Source organism: Triticum dicoccoides, chromosome 6A (assembly GCF_002162155.2).
Source record: "Triticum dicoccoides isolate Atlit2015 ecotype Zavitan chromosome 6A, WEW_v2.0, whole genome shotgun sequence".
Taxonomy (NCBI): Eukaryota; Viridiplantae; Streptophyta; class Magnoliopsida; order Poales; family Poaceae; genus Triticum; species Triticum dicoccoides.
In genome coordinates, this window is record NC_041390.1 from 121,474,165 (window position 1) to 121,497,758 (window position 23,594).

The following is a 23,594-nucleotide window of genomic DNA, read 5'->3' on the forward strand; positions in this document are numbered from 1 at the left end:
CAAGGCCGGAGATTCACATGCCTTCCATGGATTCCGGGTTTCGTCATGTGTTTTGTTTTGCTTGTTGCATTCCTCTTTGCATCATGTGCCTTGCATCATGTCATCATGCAACTCGTTTTAAAACTCACTAAATAAATTGCATGGACCTTCGGTCCATTTAAACCGAGGAAATGCACATGGTGATTTTCTCTTTATAACATATATCCTCTCAATATTATTAGGGAGCTATAAAATATTATTCCATTAATTTGAAATTCATCATAACACACTTGCAAAATTCTAATGCTTTAGTTATCACAACTCTTGGCCTCTAACTTTACCATATGTCCTTTCGTCATTTTCCAGAGCTTCACCTAAATTCTCAACATTTTTGGGCACTTTGTAAAATCTGTCCTAGTTTAAGCCTTTTGAATTAAATTCAAAGGAATTTGAATTTAATCTTTCAAACTTGACCTTTTCTATATTCTCGGACCGTGCACATTTTTACGAGTCCGTGAAAATTATCCCCGTGCCCAAATCCTGTGTCCACCCTTCTTTTCTTTTTCTTTCCTTTGTTGTTTTTTTTTCTTTCTTCTTTTCTGGGCAATAAAGAGAGGTTAAGAGAGAGTGAGCCCAATCCAGCAAGCCCTTCAGCCGGCGCCCTCCTCACTGGGCCGGTCTGCTAGGCCCAGATGCGCTCCAGCCGGCCCACACCCTGCCGAACCCTAGGCCTCGATCCCATCTCCCTCGTCTCCCCTTGTGCCGCCAGGGTCCCGCTCCGCCCGATCTCCTCACCTCTCGTTCGACCCCCCACCTCTCGCTCCCATGTCCTACCACCTGCGCCTCCCTCTCTCTCGCTCGCAGCTCCTCCCTCCTCTCGATCCCTTTCCTTCTCCCCGCGCCTCCTCCATCTGCAGAGCGCCACAGCGCCGCCGCGGCCCTGCCGGCCCGGAGCGCCGCGCCTCCACCCCTGCCATGGACAGCCGCGCCTGTCTTCGTCGCCACCGGCAGGACCAGGAGCCCCATGACCTTCGCCGTCGTCCTGCCTACTCTGAGGACCTCCCGCACCGCTTCTCCTCTGGCTTCTCCTCGTCGCCGTCTTCTGCACCCCGGCCCTCCTCGGCATCGCTTCGCCCGTCACCGGCCACCGGTGCCCTCGCCGGAGCTTCTGCGAGCTACCCCGCGCCCTGCCGAACCCTCCCGGTGACCTGCAAGCTCGCGTTGCGTCGTCCTTTTCAGTCAAGTCCATCGCCGCCTTCTCGCCAGCCCTGCTCAAGCTCCGTCGCCGCTCACCCTTGGCGCCATGGCCCCTGCCTCCTTTGATGACCTCCTGCTGTCGTGCACATCTTCTCACGTGCCCTGTTGTGCGTGATCTTCGCTGCCTGGCACTGTTGCCGTCAATCAGTGGGTGAAAAAATCATCTTCTAGAGTCGTCAAAATGCACGAGGACCTCGAGTACGACTACAGGATGACGCGCCAAGTTCCTCTCCGACCCGTGCACGACTGCGGGGATACCACCAAGTACCCCTTCGGATCGCCAAGTTTGTCTTCCACCGGCTCCGAAATCGCCAAGTACCACGACGATACAAGAACAACTACCGTCGACGTGCTTTTTGCCAAGTACCACTACCGTCGACCCTCGAAGACTTAGTGGACGTCAAGTTTCTCACCGTGCCCGCGAACATCTACGGAAACTTGTGAGAGTAAGAAAGTGAACGACTACCGTCGCCACGAGAACGACTACTTCCCACAACGAACCATGAACATCTACTTCCTCTATATTGCATCAAACCCAAACCCTTCTGTTTGCACGCTTCGAAGGTATAACCGTCGAGACGACCCTCCGTGGACCGAATGCATGTGTGTTAAATGAGATGAACCCCGCGTTTTGCACCGTGTCTGAAATTGTCGCTTGCATGTTCCTCCTCGTTGCCATGCCATCCACCCGTGAGAACTCGGCAACCGGGATCACCCCATCATCTTGCATGACACGCTCCCGTCACACTTCCTTTTGCACCAGTATCTCCATGAGCTTCCGGAACCGATATGTTGCGTGGCATCATTTTCGAATTCGTTGTCGTGGCACCCCTTTCGTTTTCACCATGATGACAAATGCCTCATATCTTATCATGTTAACGTTTTCATAAATATTGCATAAACTTGAACATGTCATCCACATCATGTTAACAACATTAAGATGTTTAAAATTGTCGTTTGCATTAATTTGCTAAATGCATGCGGGGATTTACCGAAAGTGTTGTTTGTTGTTTCCGGCCTCATTTAAACTTGCCTAGATAGATAGTTTTGTTATGCTTCACCTCTTGCCATACTAACCAACATTTAATGTTGTTGAGTACATAAACGGGAGAGAACTAAATAAGTCATGTGGTGTTCCGTCAATATGCAACTTGTCACATATTGAGCTCCACTTAACTTGTAGTTTTGTTTGTGCACTTTGCCATGCCATGCCTCATTAAACCGGACATGCATCATACTTGGTTGTGCATCATGCCATGCTTATGTGATGGTTGTTTACTTTGTTGCTTGCTTCTTTTCGGGTTGCTTCTCTCGTTAGCTTCGCTTTTGTTTCGGAGTTGTGATGATTCGTTCGACTATGTCCGTTTGTCTTTTTCATGGACCCGTTCTTCTTCCTTGCGGGATCTCAGGCAAGATAACCATACCCTCGAAATCACTTCTATCTTTGCTTGCTAGTTGATCGTTATATTGCCATGCCGCGATACCTACCACTTGCTATATCATGCCTCCCACATTGCCATGTCAAGTCTCTAACCCACCTTGTCCTAGCAAACCGTTGTTTGGCTATGTTACCGCTTTGCTCAGCCCCTCTTATAGCGTTGCTAGTTGCAGGTGAAGATGAAGTTTGTTCCATGTTGAAACATGGATATCGTTTGGGATATCATTATTATTATATCTTGTTTACATTAATGCATCTATACACTTGGTAAAGGGTGGAAGGCTCGGCCTTATGCCTGGTGTTTTATTCCACTCTTGCCGCCCTAGTTTCAGTCATGTCGGTGTTATGTTCCTTGATTTTGCGTTCCTTACGCAGTTGGGTTATAATGGGAACCCCTTGACAGTTCGCCTTGAATAAAACTCCTCCAGCAAGGCCCAACCTTGGTTTTACCATTTGCCACCTAAGCCTTTTTTCCCTTGGGTTCTGCAGACTCAAGGGTCATTTTTATTTAAACCCCCGGGCTAGTGCTTCTCTGAGTGTTGGTCCAAACTAGAGCACCGTGCACGGCCATCCCTTGGCAACTTGGGTTACGTCGGCTCCTGTACGCTTAGCCGGTGTGCCCTGAGAACGAGATATGTGCAGCTCCTATCGGGATTTGTCGGCACAGTGGGTGGTCTTGCTGGACTTGTTTTACCATTGTCAAAATGTCTTGTAACCGGGATTCCGAGTCTGATCGGGTCTTCCTGGGAGAAGGAATGTCCTTCGTTGACCGTGAGAGCTTGTGATGGGCTAAGTTGGGACACCCCTGAAGGGTTTTGAACTTTCGAAAACCATGCCCGCGGTTATGGGCAGATGGGAATTTGTTAATATCCGGTTGTAGAGAACTCGACACTTAACTTAATTAAAATGCATCAACCACGTGTGTAGTCGTGATGGTCTTTTTCCGGCGGAGTCCGGGAAGTGAACACGGCTTTGGAGTTATGCTTGAACATAAGTAGTTTCAGGATCATTTCTTGATCACTTCTAGTTCACGACCGTGCCTTGCTTCTCTTCTCGCTCTCATTTGCGTAAGTTAGCCACCATATATGCTAGTGATTGCTGCAGCTCCATCTCACTACCATTTCCTATCCATAAGCTTAAATAGTCTTGATCTCACGGGTGTGAGATTGCTGAGTCCCCGTGACTCATAGATTACTTCCAAAACCAGATGCAGGTGCCGATGATGTTAGTGCAGGTGACACAACTGAGCTCAAGAGGGAGCTCGATGAAGTTCGTGTTTGTTGTGTTGTTTCGTTTCCAGTTAGTCAGTAGTGGAGCCCAGTCGGGGCGATCGGGGATCTATCGCATTAGGGGTTGTCTTTCTTTATTTGGTTCCGTAGTCGGACCTTGTATGTATCTGGATGTTGTAATGCTATATTTATGTTTTTGTGTGAAGTGGAGATTGTAAGCCAACTCTTTATCCCTTTCATATTCGGTACATGGGATGTGTAAGATTACCCCTCTTGCGACATGCCTACTATGCGGTTATGTCTCTAAGTCGTGCTCCGACACGTGGGAGATATAGCCGCATCGTGAGTGTTACATTATGGTGACGTATTTTTGGATTTCTTGTTTGCACAATGTATGGAGCAAGATCGTTTTATTGTCTTCTAGTTTTATGCCTTATATTTTATGTTTATGAAATGATGGGTTTTAGTAATCATTTTGTGTGTGTTGGTTCTTTTATTTTAACTCCACGCCAGCATTTGCACATGAATGCCCTGGGAGGTGCATTGTTATGGTTTGGTAATGTGAAGGGGCAGCGGCGTAGTCAGACCTAAGGGCATTTCTAACTGATCTCCTACAAAATAGCGGTGTATCCAACCTAGTAAAGTTTAGTGGAGTATTTATACTCCACTAATTTTTGGTTGATTCTAGCCAATCATCTAAACTTAGCGGAGTAAAACGTAAATTTGAATAAATTCAATCTAATTTTGACCAGAATTTGCATGGATTTAAACATAGGTTCAACATAGATAGTCTTGACAATCCAAATTAAACACAAGTTCAACATAAATTTAAACTTAAACTAAACTACACTAAAAAGTACTCAAATTCAATTGTCGAAGTGTGGAGGTCGAGCTAATCCTTCCTCGTCAGGCCACCCTCGGTGAGAGTTGGATCTGGGCCGGTGCCGTCGTCGTCGTCAGGGAAGATACTCCCCCACTCCTCAACATCGATCTCCTGCTCGCCACCCTTCTCACCACCTTCCACCTCGTCATCGGAGACGACGATGACTTCCCAGCCATTGACGACGAATATCGCCCGCTCCACCTCCACGAGCTCCGGGGGTTGCCGACGGAGGTCCTCCATGCAGGCCTTGTCGGCGACCTCTGCCTCGAGGCGCTCCCTCGCCTCTTGGTCCTACCGGGCCACCGTCGCGCTCACCACCCCCGGCTCCGGTGGGACAAGGTGGACCAGTGATGTCCTGAAGGGGAAGTTCAGGCAGGCGGGGGGCGCCGTGGTACTGGACTTGCCACCAGTCGTACTCCATGACCGCGAGCTCCGCCGTGTGGAACGACCCGATCCACTTCCGTTGGTGGGCCTCACGGTCGGTGATCTCCGCCACCCACGTCCCCCACAAGCAATGTCGAACGCCGATGTAGGTCCTCGTTGACGACCGCGACGAAGTAAGCTCCAGGAAATCCTCGAATCGGGTGGGGACGGGCCGATTGGGCGAGCGGCGGCAACTCGAGGATGCGCCAGCGGACGACGACCTGCGGATGTGGCGGCGCGGATCCATGCTGCGGATCGGTGGCGAGGACCTCAGGCCACCGCGTCCGGCCATTGGTAGGAGAGGCGGCAGCGGGGAAGGGCGAGGGACCCGCCGGCGGCAGGGCGAGGGGAGAAGAGGAGGCAGAGGAGCGTAAGAGAGAGAGAGGGAGAGAAGTTTTACTCGGCAGCCGAGCGATGGAGTAAAAATAGATTTGCGGCCACCGAGTAAATTTTTTATTCCGCTAACATGTATTGGGTATAGGTTAGGTCTCAATTAAAAAAGTAAAACCGCATTTTTACTCTTCTAATCGGTTATAAGGGATCGGTTAGAAATGGCAGTCCTGGGGCGTGGCCATGAAATCCTTCGGTGCCTACAGCTACGGTTGCTACTGTTGGAATTGTTCACGCTGCAGTATTGAGGCTGGCCAACGCATGGCTCATTCCTGGCGATGCAGCTGGTAATGTGTTTGAGTGTGTCGTTGATTTTATCATCTATTTTATATTAGTTTGATATCTTCTATGTTTTTTCATTTTCCATTTTGTTTGTCCTCGGTCGTGGTGTTCCACCAAGAAAATTCTCTGCAATCTTCTCTTTTGGTGGTCTCTTTATTTTATTTTAGATGGATGTATATATGTTGAATATGAGAAAGTTTTCAAGTAGGCTGTGAGGATTTGTTTGATTTTGGTTTAGGCCTGATGTGCATGATTTCTCATGGTGTATCTTGTCAGTTCATTTATATATTTGATTCCAGTGAGTGTGTATTATGGATTTATGGATGCAGAGGACTAGTCCATGGAGGGGAACGTTTGGAACCACATGTATGTGCACCCGTTTAAAAAAAAGTTATTGTAAAAATGGTTGAAAAATCATGAATTTTTTGGCAACAAACTTGCTCACGCGTTACACTCGTCTAAATTTACTTTCCAAGAAATGACTCTTGTAGTATTGTTGGTGAAAAAAACAAAATTAACACTATATTACAGTTCCCCGCAAAAAAAACACTATATTAGAGTTACTGTTCACTCCATATTGTCCTTTAAACTTTATTTTGTTAGCCGAGATTTTTTTGGTGATTTTTTTCTTAGTCAAATTTTTTATAGTAGGTCAAGTTTGTTCGAAAAAAGCTTCAAAGATTTTTTACCTTTTCCTGAATTGCAAAAAAAAAATATCCCTTATCAGGTTCATCACGGTATTTTCCACTAGTCCGTACACTACTTTGGAACAAAGTCAAAAACAAACAACGAAAGCCTGACTTGCGCGGCCGGCTAGATCGGCTTGTTCCAACCATTATAGGCGACGCTAGGCTCGCACTTTGGAAGAGAGCAGCGCCAGATTACTCCACGGGTTCCAGATTTTTCGTTCCACATGGCTTCACTCTTCTCCAAGTCCTCAATGGTAAATTCATATATTGCATCAGGAAATCACAAGATGAAGCATATTTTCTTCCGTACCAGACATAAATATATGTTTCAAAACAAGCTCCATCAAGAAAAGACTCGCAACAGCGTTCTCCAAAATCCAACCAGGGAAACATTTGAAAACTAAATTTGTTGGATCATACTTGAAATTGTCTATTTGAAAACTAAACCGCCGCCTTCCAAATGCAAAAATGGTGTGCGCTGCATACACACCTAGAGCCAATATGGGCCATGGCGAAAAGATGCCCGGGAAGTTCAACATAACCATGCATATGCTACGAAGCACCGATACGCCAGAAACTGGGGTATCGGCGTACTGAACGTTGCCGATACGGCGATACGCACGATACGCCCGGGATACGGGTATCGGCGAAGTATCCTATTTTCCAATTTAAAAAGAAAAGAAAAAACGTCGATACATCTTGTGCATCGACTACGATACGGGAGGGACACGGCAGCCCACTGGAAGGCCCATGGCTAACCCTAGCATCTATGCTCCCTCTCTTTTGTTTTGTTCGCACGACACGAGCTTGTCCGAGGGAGCCGCCGCCGCTGGACAAGCCTCCCCGCTGGCCGCCGCCGCAGACTAGAGTTGCTCGCCGCCTGGAGTGGTTGCCGGCGCCGCCTGTAGTTGCTCGCCGGCGCCGCCTGGTTTGCCTCGCTGCCGCCTCAACTCGCCACGGCGGGTTGACTCGAATCCATCACCAGTCGTGAGCAAATGAGAGGTAAGATAGATCCGGCGAATTGGGTGGACATTGCTTGGCTGGCTGCTTAGTTTTTGCAGATTGCTGCTATGCTGCTACTTCCTAGTTCCTACTGCTTGCTGATGTATGTTACTGCTTAGCATAGGTGCATACTACTGCTTGCTTTAGTATTGCTAGTTTGCTACCTACGAAGCACAGCCGCCGCAACCTGGAGTGTCTCGGCGCTGCTTCTTGTTGATGTTTGTGGGATGAAATTATTACTTGCTGAGGTAGAAGTACAACATGGCACTGCAGGGAGTTCCATGGCAACATTTTGATCTCATCTCACACATTTTATTATGTTTGCTTTTATTACATGTCATTTTATTATTTATTTATATATATAACTCGCCGTATCGCATATTGCTGTTTCTGGAAATTGCCGTATCCCGTATCGCCGTACTCGTATCGCCGTATCGATGTGCCCGTATCGGTGCAACGTAGTGCATATGCACGCAACATACAATCTTCACAGGTGTCAGAATATTTATCGGCTTCAAGGGTGAAATAGCAGCGGCAGGTAGTGCATCGTTCAGCCTGTAACAAAAAAGGGGTGCATCAGATCTTCAGTCAAACCCAGAGATATAGTAATACCAAAATGATCCTAGATGTGGATGTCACAACCTACCACACTACAGTTCTGAGCCAATTCAAAATATATTGTGAAAATCAGTACTCATCATTCATTCTTGATATTTCATTATCAATCACTACACATTATCCATTCTTGATATTTCATTATCAATCTCCCAATCTAGCATGGCTGGCAGTTTACTTAAATTAATTGGGACAGAAAAGTATGCACTTCCTCTATCTGGGTTTATGAGGCCTAATATGTATTTCGAGATTTACTTTGACCATTAGTTAGACCAATAATATGTGATATGTATGCCACAAAAAGTATACCATTGAATTTTGAAAGAAGTTTCCAATGGTATAATCTTCAAGTCATACATTTCATATAATATTGATGGTCAAAGTAAAGCCTTGGCGCAGTGGTAAAACTGCTGCTTTGTGACCATGAGGTCACGGGTTCAAGTCTTGAAAACAGCCTTTACAAAAATGTAGGGAAAGGCTGCGTACAATAGACTCAAAGTGGTCGGACCCTTTCCCGGACCCTGCGCAAGCAGGAGCTACATGCACCTGGCTGCCACTTTATTGATGGTCAAAGTAAATCTCAGAATATGCATTCAGCCTTACAAACCCGAAAGGGTGGAGTATGTGTACGTGTCACTAACTGGAAAGAAGAATACACAAACTAGATGACCATAAAATGTAGATAACCCGTCAATCTATAAATTAACCAACGACATATAAATAGGACGAGCAGCCACAAAAGTAAACTGCACAAATCTGAACATCGGTGCTGTAGGTAGGTTTGTAGCGACCATGGCAAATCAGATCCTTGATTTTTTTTATTCTATATTTGAGTGCTATGACACACATCGACAGACGGACACTTCTTACATGTGATACTCTCACTGGTGGATCTTTGAATAAGACCCACTTCTCAAAAAGATCCATCATATAGTCAGCATTCTAAATTTATCAATGTGATCATAATTTCCATTCTAAAAAGAAGGGATTATAATCTGCAATTGCCAAAAACTGAACAACTTAACAACAACAACAACAACAACAACAACAACAAAGCCTTTAGTCCCAAACAAGTTGGGGTAGGCTCTTGACACTACAATAAAAATCTGAATATGGAATAAGTACCATCAATCAGACCTAATAACCATTATATGATACCTACAAATACATATAAATCAATTTGAAGGGCATAGAATCGATTGAAAAACATGACCACAAATAAATGGAAAAATCCGTATGCTAATGTTGTGCGTCACACCTATGACACTGCAACAACTGTTTTTCCTAAAAATGCAGCTATAATTCTTTAACCCACAGGTGTTCCCCACATCACCTAGAAAATTATCTCCAAGATACAATGATGAAAGCAAATAATAGTAAGGACAGTACAAACATACATACATAATTCCAAAGTATATGAGGATAACACTCACCTCAGAAGTGAACGTGCTCTCTGAAGACAATAGACTTCCAGTGTAAGTACCAACAGATGAGGATTTCCTCATCCCACAATCAGTGTAAGTCTTGGTAACTGGATTATACAATCTTAGCAATCCTGGTGCAGAGATGACTATCCTCCCATCATTAGAATGTCCACTGGTTGAGCAAAGAGATTTTCACGTTGGCGATCTATGCTGTACCTTTTATTCCAGAGACATTTCTCAATATCCATCAAAAACCACAAGTCCCAAGGGCAATAATATTCAGGATCATGTGCCATAACTAAGAACCCATCCAAACATACCAGCGATAGCCCCATGGCTAGACTAACGTAACTGGACCTGCCATCACTGTCCTCAACAAAGCTGCGCACTGGCATTGGACCTTTGACAATCCCCATCCACTCCTCTGTCTCAAGGTTGAACAAAGCCATGCTACCCGGTTCGACATGGTCGCCAGAAAATGTGGGACGTCGAAATTCCAGCAAGAAGTAGACAACTCCTTTGACAGCGACACTTTTGTCACGGTTACTTGCGATAGGGGCCGGAGGGCCCTGTTTGCCCCTCCATCTTGCATGGCGACCATCATCAAGGGTGATGACCTCACAGAGCATCGGGCTCGACTCGCTATTGGAATTGTCGATGCTGACACAGCGTATAGCCTTGTACTCTCCCGTGGAGCCAACCAGTCCAAAGTCAAATGATTGTGGCTATCCGCTTAACGACATGGCCAGACAAGTCCATAATCTCAATGGTGCCTCCTCTTTGATACAATTCACTGGTACATGTGACAACTAGTGGCCCAGGGTGGCGGGACTTGTGCGCTGCAACGAAGAAGAACTTCTGACGTTGAATTCCCGCTTCTCGTACTTCACCTTCGCCGTCCCAAACAATATAATTTCCAGCTTAATATCATCAATGATAAACTATACAGGCCTGCTCAATGATATACGTAGACAATACTCACCCCCCTCGTCCGATTTTTCTGGCTCCGACACTGTGTGTCCTCCACCCCATTGCAAATAGTGCAGATATTTGAATAAGCCATATGACCATGCATCCGCACTTACCCTGTGGGGATGGAATCTCATGCCAAACACCAGACGAAGTTTCTCAATTTTGATGAGACATTGGACTTTCAAAGCTTGCACCTATGTTTTCTGGTTGTATGTACTTTCTCCGTCCTAAAATAAGTGTTTCAATTTTATACTACTAAATTTAGTATAAAATTGTACTAAATTTAAGACACGGGGAGTACATCCCAAGCTCCTTCCCTTCCCTCAAGCCAATCCAGCCTTCTGCGTTTGGAGCCAACCAACATTTTATAAGCTGACTGGACTGAAAAAATCCATCCGATCATAGTGCCATGCCCAGCAATCTTCCCTGTCGACCAAACTCAATGGGATATTCAGCACCACATGTGCATCTATAGCCTGCATGTGCTCCATTACTAACTCCCTATTCCAACTCCTCTCAGCATGAGTAATAAGCTCCGCCACTTTGCTCTGGAGGATTGACCGAACGGGGTGCACAAGTCTCAACATATTATCCCCTGGAATCCAATTGCCATTCCATATGCTAGTGCCTTCACCATTACCACTTCTCCGGATTAGACCTTGTTTAAGCACTTCTTTCCCTTCGTGCACAACACTCCACACCTAAGAAGGGTGGCTCCCCACTTCCGCCTCTAAAGAGTAGTAGATGGGAAATAAACAGATTTCAAGGTACGAGCACCAGGAGAACGTGGGTCTTGGATCATCCTCCACGCCTGTTTTGCAACCATTGCCAAGTTATGGATTTGAGCGTCTGAAACCAAGTCCTCCCATATATTTTGGCATAGACCAAGTCCTCCCATATATTTTGGCATAGTGAGGTCATCCCATGAGACCCACGCCGTTTTTCTCTTCCCATTCTTACTTCCCCACCAAAACTTCCTTTACATTGTGTCAATTTGCTGGCAGAAGCCACATGGCAAGACACTTCTCCATTGATCCATGAACCCTCTCCCACAATCTATCTTTTATGTATTTGATCGAAGGAACCATTCTTAAGACTTCCAGACATCAGAGAGCAAGCCTAAGTATCTCTTTTAAAGACTCATTAGGAACATCAAGAATGATTTTGATTTGCTCTCTCATTCCTCCCGAGCATCCCTTACCAAAGAAAGTGACGCTAGTCGAGTTCATACACTACTCTCGAACAAGGTCAATAACAGAAGAAAAATAAAAATAGATCTGACTTGTGTGGCTACATCTGCTTGTTCCGAGGTTTGAGATGTTTTGTTCCACATGGATTCACTCTTTTCTAAGTCCAGAATGGTAATCGATCCATATTGACATCGCGTTTGGAAATCACACGATCAAGCTTATTTTCTTCCGTACCAAATATAAATATATGTTCCAAAATAAGTTTCATCAATCATAAAAAGAACATACAAACAACAATGTTCTCTGAAAAAACAACTAGGCTGACATTTGAAAACTGATTTTGTTGGACCATACTTGAAATTGTCTATCAGTTGGTAATTCCTGAAAGTGTGTCCAGTTGAGCGCAGCCTTCCAGACGCTGCAATAAAAGCAAGGCTTGATGCAACATACAGTCTTCGCAGAGTGCATAAGGTTCGATGGTTTCAAGGGTGCCATAGCAGCCACAGACAGTGCAACGTTCAGCCTGCAAGAGGAAAGGGACGCATCAGATCTTCACTCAAAACCCAAGATATATACTGCCAGTGCCAAAATGATTCTGTAGTGCTGAATGGGGGAATGAATCATGGCTAGCAATTGCTCAATTCTCTCACTTGTTTAATAACATATGAATAGTTGAGTACTATGTAAAAATACAGCATGAGGAAATAATAAGCAAGGGGTAACAACATGAGTAGGCAATTTACCAATCTAACATGGCTGGCAATTTATTTAAATTCATTGGAGAAAATATGCATGTGTATGTACCGCTAAGAATAGACAACTCTCCAGATAAGAAAAGGAGGAGTACACAAACTAGATGACCATAAAATATACTCCCTCTGTTCCATAATGTAGTGCGTATAGATTTTTTTGAAAAGTCAGATTTTGAAAACTTTGACCAAGTTATTAGAGATAACTATTTATATCTACAATACCAAATATATAAAGTATGAAAGTTCATCTTATAATGAATCTAATGATATAAAGCCAACCACGCACTGGAGCTAAATGGCGCGGTGTTCGATTCCTCACGAGAGCGATTTTTAACTCCGCCTATGTTGTCTCAACATAATCGGTCCCAAGCCCGGGTAAAGGAGGAGGGTTGTGATAGGCTTGGCGAGCCAACATCAAAACTCAGCCACTCTTATGGAGATGAAAACCAAAAGATTTTGTTGTTGTATTCTAGATGTAAATGTTTTTCTCCACAAATTTGGTCAAAGTTTGTGATGCTTGACTTTTCAAAAAATCTATATGCACTACATTATGGAACAGAGGAAGTAGGTCACATGTCATCAATCTATAATAGAATTGACCATCAAAATCTGAATAGGAGCAGCCACAAAAGTAAACTGCACAAGTCTGAACACTGGTGCTGTCAGTACGTGTGTGGCGACCATTGCAAATCAGACCCTTAATTTTCTTGATTTTTTTCTTTTATACTAGGAGTGCTTTGACACACATCTCCAGACAAGCACTTCTTACATGTGATATTTATCACTGGTAAATCTTTGAATAAAAGTTAAGGAAGCTTCAGCAATCTAAATTTATCAATGCGGCCACTATTTCCGTTCTTAAAAAGAAAAGGATCGTAATCTGCGGTTGCCCAAAACTGAACAGCTTGACAACTTCTACAATAAAAAGCTAACTGTAGAACAAATATCGTCAATCAGACCTAATGACCATCATTTTCTTTACTACAAATACATACAAATCAATTTGAAGGGCATAAAATAGATTGAAAAACATGACCACACTGTCAAAACTGTTTACTGTAAATACACCTGTAATTCTTTAATCCCACAGATGTTCCCTACGCTGCCTAAAAAAATTATCTCTAAGATACAAGAATAGAAGCAAATAATAGTAAGGACAGGCCAAACGTGCGTACATAATTGCAAGTGTATGAGGACAACACTCACCTCAGAAGTGAAAGTGCTCTCTGAAGACAATAGACTTCCAGTGTAAGTACCAACAAATGTGGAATTTCTCATCTCAAAATCAGTGAAAGTCTTGGTAATTGGATTGTAGAGCCTTAGCCGTCCTGGTGCAGAGAGGACTATCCGCCCATCACTTAGAATTTCTAAGGGTTGAGCAAAGAGAATTTCATGCTGGCCATCTATGCTGTACCTTTTATTCCAGAGAGATTCCTCAGCATCCATCAAAAACCACAAGTCCAAAGAGCTATATTCAGGATTGTGTGCCATAACTAAGAACCCATCCAAGCATACCAGCGATAGCTCCATGAATAGACTAAAGTAACCGCCATTGCGCACTGGCATTGGACCTTGAACAATCCCCATCCACTCCTCTGTCTCAAGATTGAACAAAGCCATGCTACCATGTTCGACATGGTCCCCAGAAAATGTGGGACGTCGAAATTCCAACAAGAAATAGACGACTCCGTTGACAACGACACTTTTGTTACGGTTACTTGCGACAGGGGCCGGAGGGCCCTGTTTGCCCCTCCATCTTGCATGGCGACCATCATCAAGGGTGATGACCTCACAGAGCATCGGGCTGGACTCACTCTCGGAATCATCAATGCTGACACAGCGTATAGCCTTGTACTCTCCCGTGGAGCCAACCTGTCCAAAGTCAAATGATTGTGGGAAGAAATGTTTCACATGTGCATGCTCCTTTGCACAGCGACTGGGCAATGCAAAAGTATCCCCCGTGGTAGGGTTGATCACATGGCGGGTCGAACGATGCTCATTTCTGGCGACACAAATAAGGTCCAGGTGGCGTGTGCATTCCAACCGGGCATTCTCCATGCTGGTGGCTATCCGCTTAACGACATGGCCAGACAAGTCCATAATCTCAATGGTGCCTCCTCTTTGACACAATTCACTGGTACATGTGACAACTAGTGGCCCAGGGTGGCGGGACTTGTGCGCTGCAACGAAGAGCGGATCTGAGAGGAGGGACCTCCAGGATCGGCTGACTGCTCGGAAGAGGCATAGCGTCTTTGCCGGGAGGCGCACGAGGATGTGACGCAGCATGTCTTCAGGCAGCACGCCATTGCTGGATGCGGCGACGCGCACCTTCTGCGGCATCACTGAGGGCAGGCGTCACAGTTTGCCTGCAACAACAACAACAACAACAACAACAACAACAGGGGAGTACGCTTATCATGTTGCTCAATAATCTGGCGAGAATAGGCGAGCAAGAACACACAAATATGCACAATAGAGACAACAGGTTCGCATCAAGTGGGGATTATATTTTCGATTTTCATTCTACTATATTGCATTGCCCTTGCCTATGATTACGAGGCTACGAAATTAGAAGGTGCAAGCTGATTAAGACCTAAAGCTAAGCCTAGCAAATCATCTATTACTTGGTGAGGCCCCATAGATAGGGGCTTGAGCGGTGACAAGGGGACGGCCAGGAAAAGAGGGAGGGGTTGTTACCACGTCGACGACGCTGGTGAGGTGCGCGGGCGCGCGGCCGGAACGGATGGATGGCGGCGAGATCGGAGGCGGCGCGGGAGCAGTGGCGAGTGGAGACTGGCGTAGCCTAGTCACGGGGGCCGACGCTGGTGAGGTGCGCGGGCGTGCGGCCGGAGGAGGGGTGGATGCCGACGAGGCCGGAGGCAAAGCGGAAGCGGTGGCGACTGGCGAGCGGAGAGAGGAGACTGCCGTCGCCGGCCGACTCGACTGGGCTGCTGGTAGCCCAAAGTAGTCGCCAGGGCTCACCTGAATCTTTTTCGGGTCGCTGCAGTACTGGGCCGACACAGTGCTGTAGCATCATTTTGCACTGTTTTGCCTTTTTCTGTTTTTTTCCTTCAGTTTCTTTTGTTGGTTTTTTAAATTTTCCCTCGGTTTTCGGTGTTTCTTTCTCGATTTTTACTGTGTCCTACTGTTTTGCAATGGTTTCTTCTTTTTCTTTACTTTTTCTCTTTTCATTTTTCTTTCTTGGTATTCTCTTTGTTTTTTCCTTCGCCATTTTTAGTATCCACTACAAATCTGACGGCAGATTTTTTTAGCATGACAAATCAAACGTTTTTCATGGCAATTTATGTTTGCTGAGGATGGCAATTTTAATTGGCGAGCAGAAATCTACCTTAGTTTATTTTTTTGCCGGGAAATTGCCGTGCTCGCCAACTAAATTTTTCATCCTCGTGTCAACGTAAGCTGTCGTGAAAAACATTTTATTTGACATGGCTACAAATATGACGTCTGGTTTTTAGCATCTCTGTTTTTTAAACACATGTCTACTTTCTTTCAAGCATCATGTAAATTTTTCGGATACATCCAAAACATTTTTTACAAATTTAACTCTTTTAAAACACATAATTTAATTTTTCAAAATATATATGTTTCTATGTCTAGTTTTTCCTCATACACGCTGTACATTATTCGTATACATCTGAAACATTATTTTCATACACATTTCACATTTTTTAAACACAAGATTAGTATTATTTTCAAATATATATTTTGATGTCTATGTTTCTCATATACATTGTATGTTTGTTGCATGGTTAACATTTTTTAAATACATGATTAACATTTTTCCAAATACATGTTTTTCCAAAATTTTGTTAAAAAAATAATATAAGTTGTAACATATTTTGAATATAAAAAACTTTTTTTTGCATTACAGAAACATTTTTGTACATAGTATAAACATTTTTAACGTGTGTACATTTTTTAATGTCACAAACATATTTTTGAAAGCTATCAACATTTTCCAAAATTACGTTAAAAAGGTTCTGCACTGCGTTAACATCTTTAAATGTGTGGTGAATACTCTTCAAATTTATTGATTAATGTTTTGTTGGTATTAGAAAATTTCAAATATATAAATAAAAGAATAAAACAAAATGGGGGAAAACGAACAATTTAACACGTACGTAAGCAAGCAACAAAGAACCTACTACTGGACTGACCCATTTAAGTGTTGTGTTGAGGCGATTCTACCTCGGTAGAAATGAAGGAAATATGCTCTAGAGGCAATAATAAAGTTATTATTTTATTTCCTTATTTCAGGATAGATGTTTATTATTCATGCTAGAATTGTATTAACCGAAAACATAATACATGTGTGAATACATAGACAAACAGAATGTCACTAGTATGCCTTTACTTGACTAGCTCGTTGATCAAAGATGGTTATGTTTCCTAACCATAGACATGAGTTGTCATTTGATAAACATGATCACATCGTTAGAAGAATGATGTGATTGACTTGACCCATTCCGTTAGCTTAGCACTTGATCGTTTTAGTTTACTGCTATTGCTTTCTTCATGACTTATACATGTTCTTATGACTATGAGATTATGCACTCCTGATTATCGGAGGAACACTTTGTGTGCTACCAAACGTCACAACGTAACTGGGTGATTATAAAGGTGCTCTACAGGTGTCTCTGATGGTACTTGTTGAGTTGGCATAGATCGAGATTAGGATTTGTCACTCCGATTGTCGAAGAGGTATCTCTGGGCCCTCTCGGTAATGCACATCACTATAAGCCTTGCAAGCAATGCAACTAATGAGTTAGTTGCGGGATGATGCATTATGAAAACGAGTAAGGAGACTTGCCGGTAACGAGATTGAACTAGGTATTGAGATACCGACGATCGAATCTCGGGCAAGTAACATACCGATGACAAAGGGAACAACGTATGTTGTTATGCGGTTTGACCGATAAAGATCTTCGTAGAATATGTAGGAGCCAATATGACCATCCAGGTTCCAGTATTTGTTATTGACCGGAGACGTGTCTCGGTCATGCCTACATAGTTCTGGAACCCGTAGGGTCCGCACGCTTAAGGTTCGGTGACGATTGGTATTATGAGTTTATGTGATTTGATGTATCGAAGGTAGTTCGGAGTCCCAGATGAGATCGGGGACATGACGAGGAGTCTTGAAATGGTCAGGACGTAAAGATCGATATATTAGACGACTATATTCGGACATCGAAAAGGTTCCGAGTGATTCAGGTATTTTTCGGAGTACCGGGGAGTTACGGGAATACGGGGAAGAAGTATTGGGCCCCATGGGCCAAGTGGTGAAAGAGAGGAGGCAGGGCGCGTGGCCCCCCTAGCCCAAACCGAATTGGACTAGCCCCCCCCCTTTCCTCCTTTCCTCCCTCTCCTTCCTTCTCCCCTTCCCCCTTCCTTTCCTCCTCCTAGTAGGAGTAGGAAAGAGGAGTCCTACTCCTACTAGGAGGAGGACTCCTCCTCCTGGCGCGCCCTAGGAGGGCCGGCCGGCCTCCCCCTTGCACCTTTATATACGGGGACAGGGGCACCCTAGAACACACAAATTGATCATTGATCCCTTAGCCGTGTCCGGTGCCCCCTCCACCATAATTCACCTCGATCATATCGTAGTGGTGCTTAGGAGAAGCCCCGCGTCGGTAGCAACATCATCACCGTCATCACGACGTCGTGCTGACGGAACTCTCCCGTGAAGCTCTGCTAGATCGGAGTTCGTGTGACGTCATCGAGCTGAACGTGTGCTGAACTCGGAGGTGTCGCACGTTCGGTACTTGTATCGGTCGAATCGTGAAGATGTTCGACTACATCAATCGCGTTCTCATAACGCTTCCGCTTACGGTCTACGAGGGTACATGGACGATACTCTTCCCTCTCGTTGCTATGCATCACCATGATCTTGCGTGTGCGTAGGATTTTTTTTGAAATTACTATGTTCCCCAACAAGAAGTGGGGTATAGTCACACCCCAAAGTAGTAGGGACTAGGGAGCGTCTCATATTATTCGTTGAGGCCGTCCTAAATGGGCTTCCTCTTGGTTTGGTTTGTATTATCCTTGAAGGAGGAGGAATGTGCACAGTTTTGTCACATCCTCCTCCAAAATTATTTTTTGTGTTTGCTATTTTTCATCCGCGTCGAAAAAAATTCAGGCCTCACTATAATTTGTGCATGCGCTCGACGGTGAGACATGACGGCTAGCCCGAGCCAAGAACTGGATGGAGATGAGTACATCGTGTTGGAAAATATGCCCTAGAGGCAATAATAAAATGGTTATTATTATATTTCCTTGTTCATGATAATTGTCTATTGTTCATGCTATAATTGTGTTATCCCGAAATCATAATACATGTGTGAATACATAGACCACAACACGTCCCTAGTGAGCCTCTAGTTGACTAGCTCATTGATCAAAAGATAGTCATGGTTTCCTGACTATGGACATTAGATGTCATTGATAACGGGATCACATCATTAGGAGAATGATGTGATGGACAAGACCCAATCCTAAGCATAGCTCAAAGATCGTGTAGTTCGTTTGCCAGAGCTTTTCCGAATGTCAAGTATCATTTTCTTAGACCATGAGATTGTGCAACTCCCGGATACCGTAGGAGTGCTTTGGGTGTGCCAAACGTCACAACGTAACTGGGTGACTATAAAGGTGCACTACGGGTATCTCCGAAAGTGTCTGTTGGGTTGGCACGAATCGAGACTGGGATTTGTCACTCCGTATGACGGAGAGGTATCTCTGGGCCCACTCAGTAATGCATCATCATAATGAGCTCAATGTGACCAAGTGGTTGGTCACGGGATCATGCATTACGGTACGAGTAAAGTGAATTGCCGGTAACGAGATTGAACGAGGTATTGGGATACCGACGATCGAGTCTCGGGCAAGTAACGTACCGATTGACAAAGGGAATTGTATACGGGATTGATTGAATCCTCGACATCGTGGTTCATCCGATGAGATCATCGAGGAGCATGTGGGAGCCAACATGGGTATTCAGATCCGCTGTTGGTTATTGACCGGAGAGTAGTCTCGGTCATGTCTGCGTGTCTCCCGAACCCGTAGGGTCTACACACTTAAGGTTCGGTGACGCTAGGGTTGTAGAGATATTAGTATGCGGTAACCTGAAAGTTGTTCGGAGTCCCAGATGAGATCCCGGACGTCACGAGGAGTTCCGAAATGGTCCAGAGGTGAAGAATTATATATAGGAAGTCCAGTTTCGGCCATCGGGAAGGTTTCGGGGGTCACCGGTATTGTACTGGGACCACCGGAAGTGTCCCGGGGGTCCACCGGGTGGGGCCACCTATCCCGGAGGGCCCCATGGGCTGAATTGGGAGGGGAACCAGCCCCTGATGGGCTGGTGCGCCCCCCTTGGGCCTCCCCCTGCGCCTAGGGTTGGAAACCCTAGGGGTGGGGGGCGCCCCACTTGGCTTGGGGGGCAAGCCACCCCCCTTGGCCGGCGCCCCCCTTGGAGATTGGATCTCCTAGGGCCGGCGCCCCCTAGGGGTCCTATATATAGTGGGGGGAGGGAGGGAAGCCGCACCCTAGCCCCTGGCACCTCCCTCTCCCTCTCGTGACACCTCTCCCTCTCGCTAAGCTTGGCGAAGCCCTACCAAGATCGCCGTTGCTTCCACCACCACGCCGTCATGCTGCTGGATCTCCATCAACCTCTCCTACCCCCTTGCTGGATCAAGTTGGAGGAGACGTCTTCCTAACCGTACGTGTGTTGAACGGGAGGTGTCGTCCGTTCGGCGCTAGGTCATCGGTGATTTGGATCACGACGAGTACGACTCCATCAGCCCCGTTCTCTTGAACGCTTCCGCTCGCGATCTACAAGGGTATGTAGATGCACTCCCCTCTCCCTCGTTGCTAGATGACTCCATAGATTGATCTTGGTGATGCATAGGAAAATTTAAAATTCTGCTACGTTCCCCAACAGTGACATCATGAGCTAGGTTTATGCGTAGTTTCTATGCACGAGTAGAACACAAAGCAGTTGTGGGCGTCGATATTGTCAATTTACTTCCCGTTACTAGTCTTATCTTGATTCGGCGACATAGTGGGATGAAGCGTCCCGGACCGACCTTACACGTACGCTTACGTGAGACTGGTTCCACCGACTGACATGCACTAGTTGCATAAGGTGGCTAGCGGGTGTCTGTCTCTCCCACTTTAGTCGGATCGGATTCGATGAAAAGGGTCCTTATGAAGGGTAAATATAAATTGGCATATCACGTTGTGGTTTTGGCGTTGGTAAGAAACGTTCTTGCTAGAAACCTATAGCAGCCACGTAAAAACTTGCAACAACAATTAGAGGACGTCTAACTTGTTTTTGCAGCATGTGTCGTGTGATGTGATATGGCCAAAAGGACGTGATGAATGATATATGTGATGTATGAGATTGATCATGTTCTTGTAATAGGAATCACGACTTGCATGACGATGAGTATGACAACCGGCAGGAGCCATAGGAGTTGTCTTAATTTATTTATGACTTGCATGTCAACATAAACGTCATGTAATTACTTTACTTTATTGCTAAAGCGTTAGCCATAGTAGTAGAAGTAATAGATGACGAGACAACTTCAAGAAGACACGATGATGGAGATCATGGTGTCATGCCGGTGACAACGATGATCATGGAGCCTCGAAGATGGAGATCAAAAGTAGCAAATGATATTGGCCATATCATGTCACTATTTGATTGCATGTGATGTTTATCATGTTTTACATCTTATTTGCTTAGAACGACAATAGCTTAAATAAGATGATCCCTTGTAATAATTTCAAGAAAGTGTTCCCCCTAACTGTGCACCGTTGCGAAGGTTTGTTGTTTCGAAGCACCACGTGATGATCGGGTGTGATAGATTCTAACGTTCGAATACAACGGGTGTAAGCCAAATTTACACACGCAATACACTTAGGTTGACTTGACGAGCCTAGCATGTATAGACATGGCCTCGGAACACGGAAGACCGAAAGGTCGAGCACGAGTCGTATAGAAGATACGATCAACATGAAGATGTTCACCGATGTTGACTAGTCCGTCTCACGTGATGATCGGACACGACCTAGTTGACTCGGATCATGTTTCACTTAGATGACTAGAGGTATGTCTATCTGAGTGCGATTTCATTGAATAATTTGATTAGATGAACTTAATTATCATGAACTTAGTCTAAAAATCTTTACAATATGTCTTGTAGATCAAATGGCCCACGTTGTCCTCAACTTCAACGCGTTCCTAGAGAAAACCAAGCTGAAAGATGATGGCAGCAACTATACGGACTGGGTCTGGAACCTGAGGATCATCCTCATAGCTGCCAAGAAAGATTATGTCCTAGAAGCACCGCTAGGTGACGCACTCATCCCAGAGAACCAAGACGTTATGAACGCTTGGCAGTCACGTGCTGATGGTTACTCCCTCGTTCAGTGCGGCATGCTATACAGCTTAGAACCGGGGCTCCAAAAGCGTTTTGAGCAACATGGAGCATATGAGATGTTCGAAGAGCTGAAAATGGTTTTCCAAGCTCGTGCCCGGGTCGAGAGATATGAAGTCTCCGACAAGTTCTTCAGTTGTAAGATGGAGGAAAATAGTTCTGTTAGTGAGCACATACTCAAAATATCTGGGTTGCATAACCGCTTGACTCAGCTGGGAGTTAATCTCCCGGATGACGCGGTCATTGACAGAATCCTTCAGTCGCTTCCACCGAGCTACAAGAGCTTTGTGATGAACTTCAATATGCAGGGGATGGAAAAGACCATTCCTGAGGTATATTCAATGCTAAAATCAGCGGAGGTGGAGATCAAAAAGGAACATCAAGTGTTGATGGTTAATAAAACCACTAAGTTTAAGAAAGGCAAGGGTAAGAAGAACTTCAAGAAGGACGACAAGGGGGTTGCCGTGCCCGGTAAGCAAGCTGCCGGGAAGAAGCCAAAGAATGGACCCAAGCCCGAGACTGAGTGTTTTTATTGCAAGGGAAGTGGTCACTGGAAGCGGAACTGCCCCAAATACTTAGCGGACAAGAAGGCCGGCAACACTAAAGGTATATGTGATATACATGTAATTGATGTGTACCTTACCAGTACTTGTAGTAGCTCCTGGGTATTTGATACCGGTGCGGTTGCTCACATTTGTAACTCAAAGCAGGAGCTGCAGAATAAGCGGAGACTGGCGAAGGACGAGGTGATGATGCGCGTCGGGAATGGTTCCAAGGTCGATGTGATCGCCGTCAGCACGCTGCCTCTACATTTACCTACGGGATTAGTTTTAAACCTCAATAATTATTATTTAGTGCCAGCTTTGAGCATGAACATTGTATCAGGATCTCGTTTAATTCGAGATGGCTACTCATTTAAATCCGAGAATAATGGTTGTTCTATTTATATGAGAGATATGTTTTATGGTCATGCCCCACTGGTGAATGGTTTATTCTTAATGAATCTCGAGCGTAATGTTACACATATTCATAGTGTGAATACCAAAAGATGTAAGGTTGATAATGATAGTCCCACATACTTGTGGCACTGCCGCCTTGGTCACATAGGTGTCAAACGCATGAAGAAGGTCCACGCGGATGTACTTTTGGAGTCTCTTGATTACAAATCATTTGACACGTGCGAACCATGCCTCATGGGTAAAATGACCAAGACTCCGTTCTCAGGAACAATGGAGCGAGCAACCAACTTATTGGAAATCATACATACTGATGTGTGCGGTCCAATGAGCATTAAGGCTCGCGGTGGCTATCGTTATGTTCTCACCCTCACTGATGACTTGAGTAGATATGGGTATGTCTACTTAATGAAACACAAGTCTGAGACCTTTGAAAAGTTCAAGGAATTTCAGAGTGAGGTTGAGAATCAACGTGATAGAAAAATCAAGTTCTTGCGATTAGATCGTGGGGGAGAATACTTGAGTCACGAATTTGGCACACACTTAAGGAAATATGGAATAGTTTCACAACTCACGCCGCCTGGAACACCTCAGCGTAATGGTGTGTCCGAACGTCGTAATCGCACTCTATTGGATATGGTGCGATCTATGATGTCTCTTA

The 23,594-nt window shown here is 45.0% G+C and overlaps 1 protein-coding gene and 1 long non-coding RNA gene across 3 annotated transcripts in view; one reads left to right on the plus strand and one right to left on the minus strand.

Annotated features, from left to right (window-relative positions):
• LOC119315835 overlaps positions 1-3,928 on the plus strand; it is an 8,921-nt gene extending 4,993 nt beyond the window's left edge. For both annotated transcript variants that reach the window (XR_005152796.1, XR_005152798.1), the window contains one exon: positions 3,882-3,928. This is a non-coding gene — a long non-coding RNA (uncharacterized LOC119315835). The remainder of the gene's footprint in view (positions 1-3,881) is intronic.
• Positions 3,929-11,979: 8,051 nt separating this feature from the next.
• LOC119315838 (F-box/LRR-repeat protein At2g43260-like) lies at positions 11,980-15,488 on the minus strand. Its single transcript, XM_037590300.1, has 3 exons — positions 15,223-15,488; positions 13,732-14,891; positions 11,980-12,296 (listed from the first exon to the last, which is right to left on the minus strand). The coding sequence occupies exons 2-3, from the start codon at positions 14,863-14,865 to the stop codon at positions 12,141-12,143; spliced, it is 1,290 nt and encodes a 429-aa protein (XP_037446197.1). The 5' UTR covers positions 14,866-14,891; positions 15,223-15,488; the 3' UTR covers positions 11,980-12,140.
• Between the last annotated feature and the right edge of the window lie 8,106 nt (positions 15,489-23,594).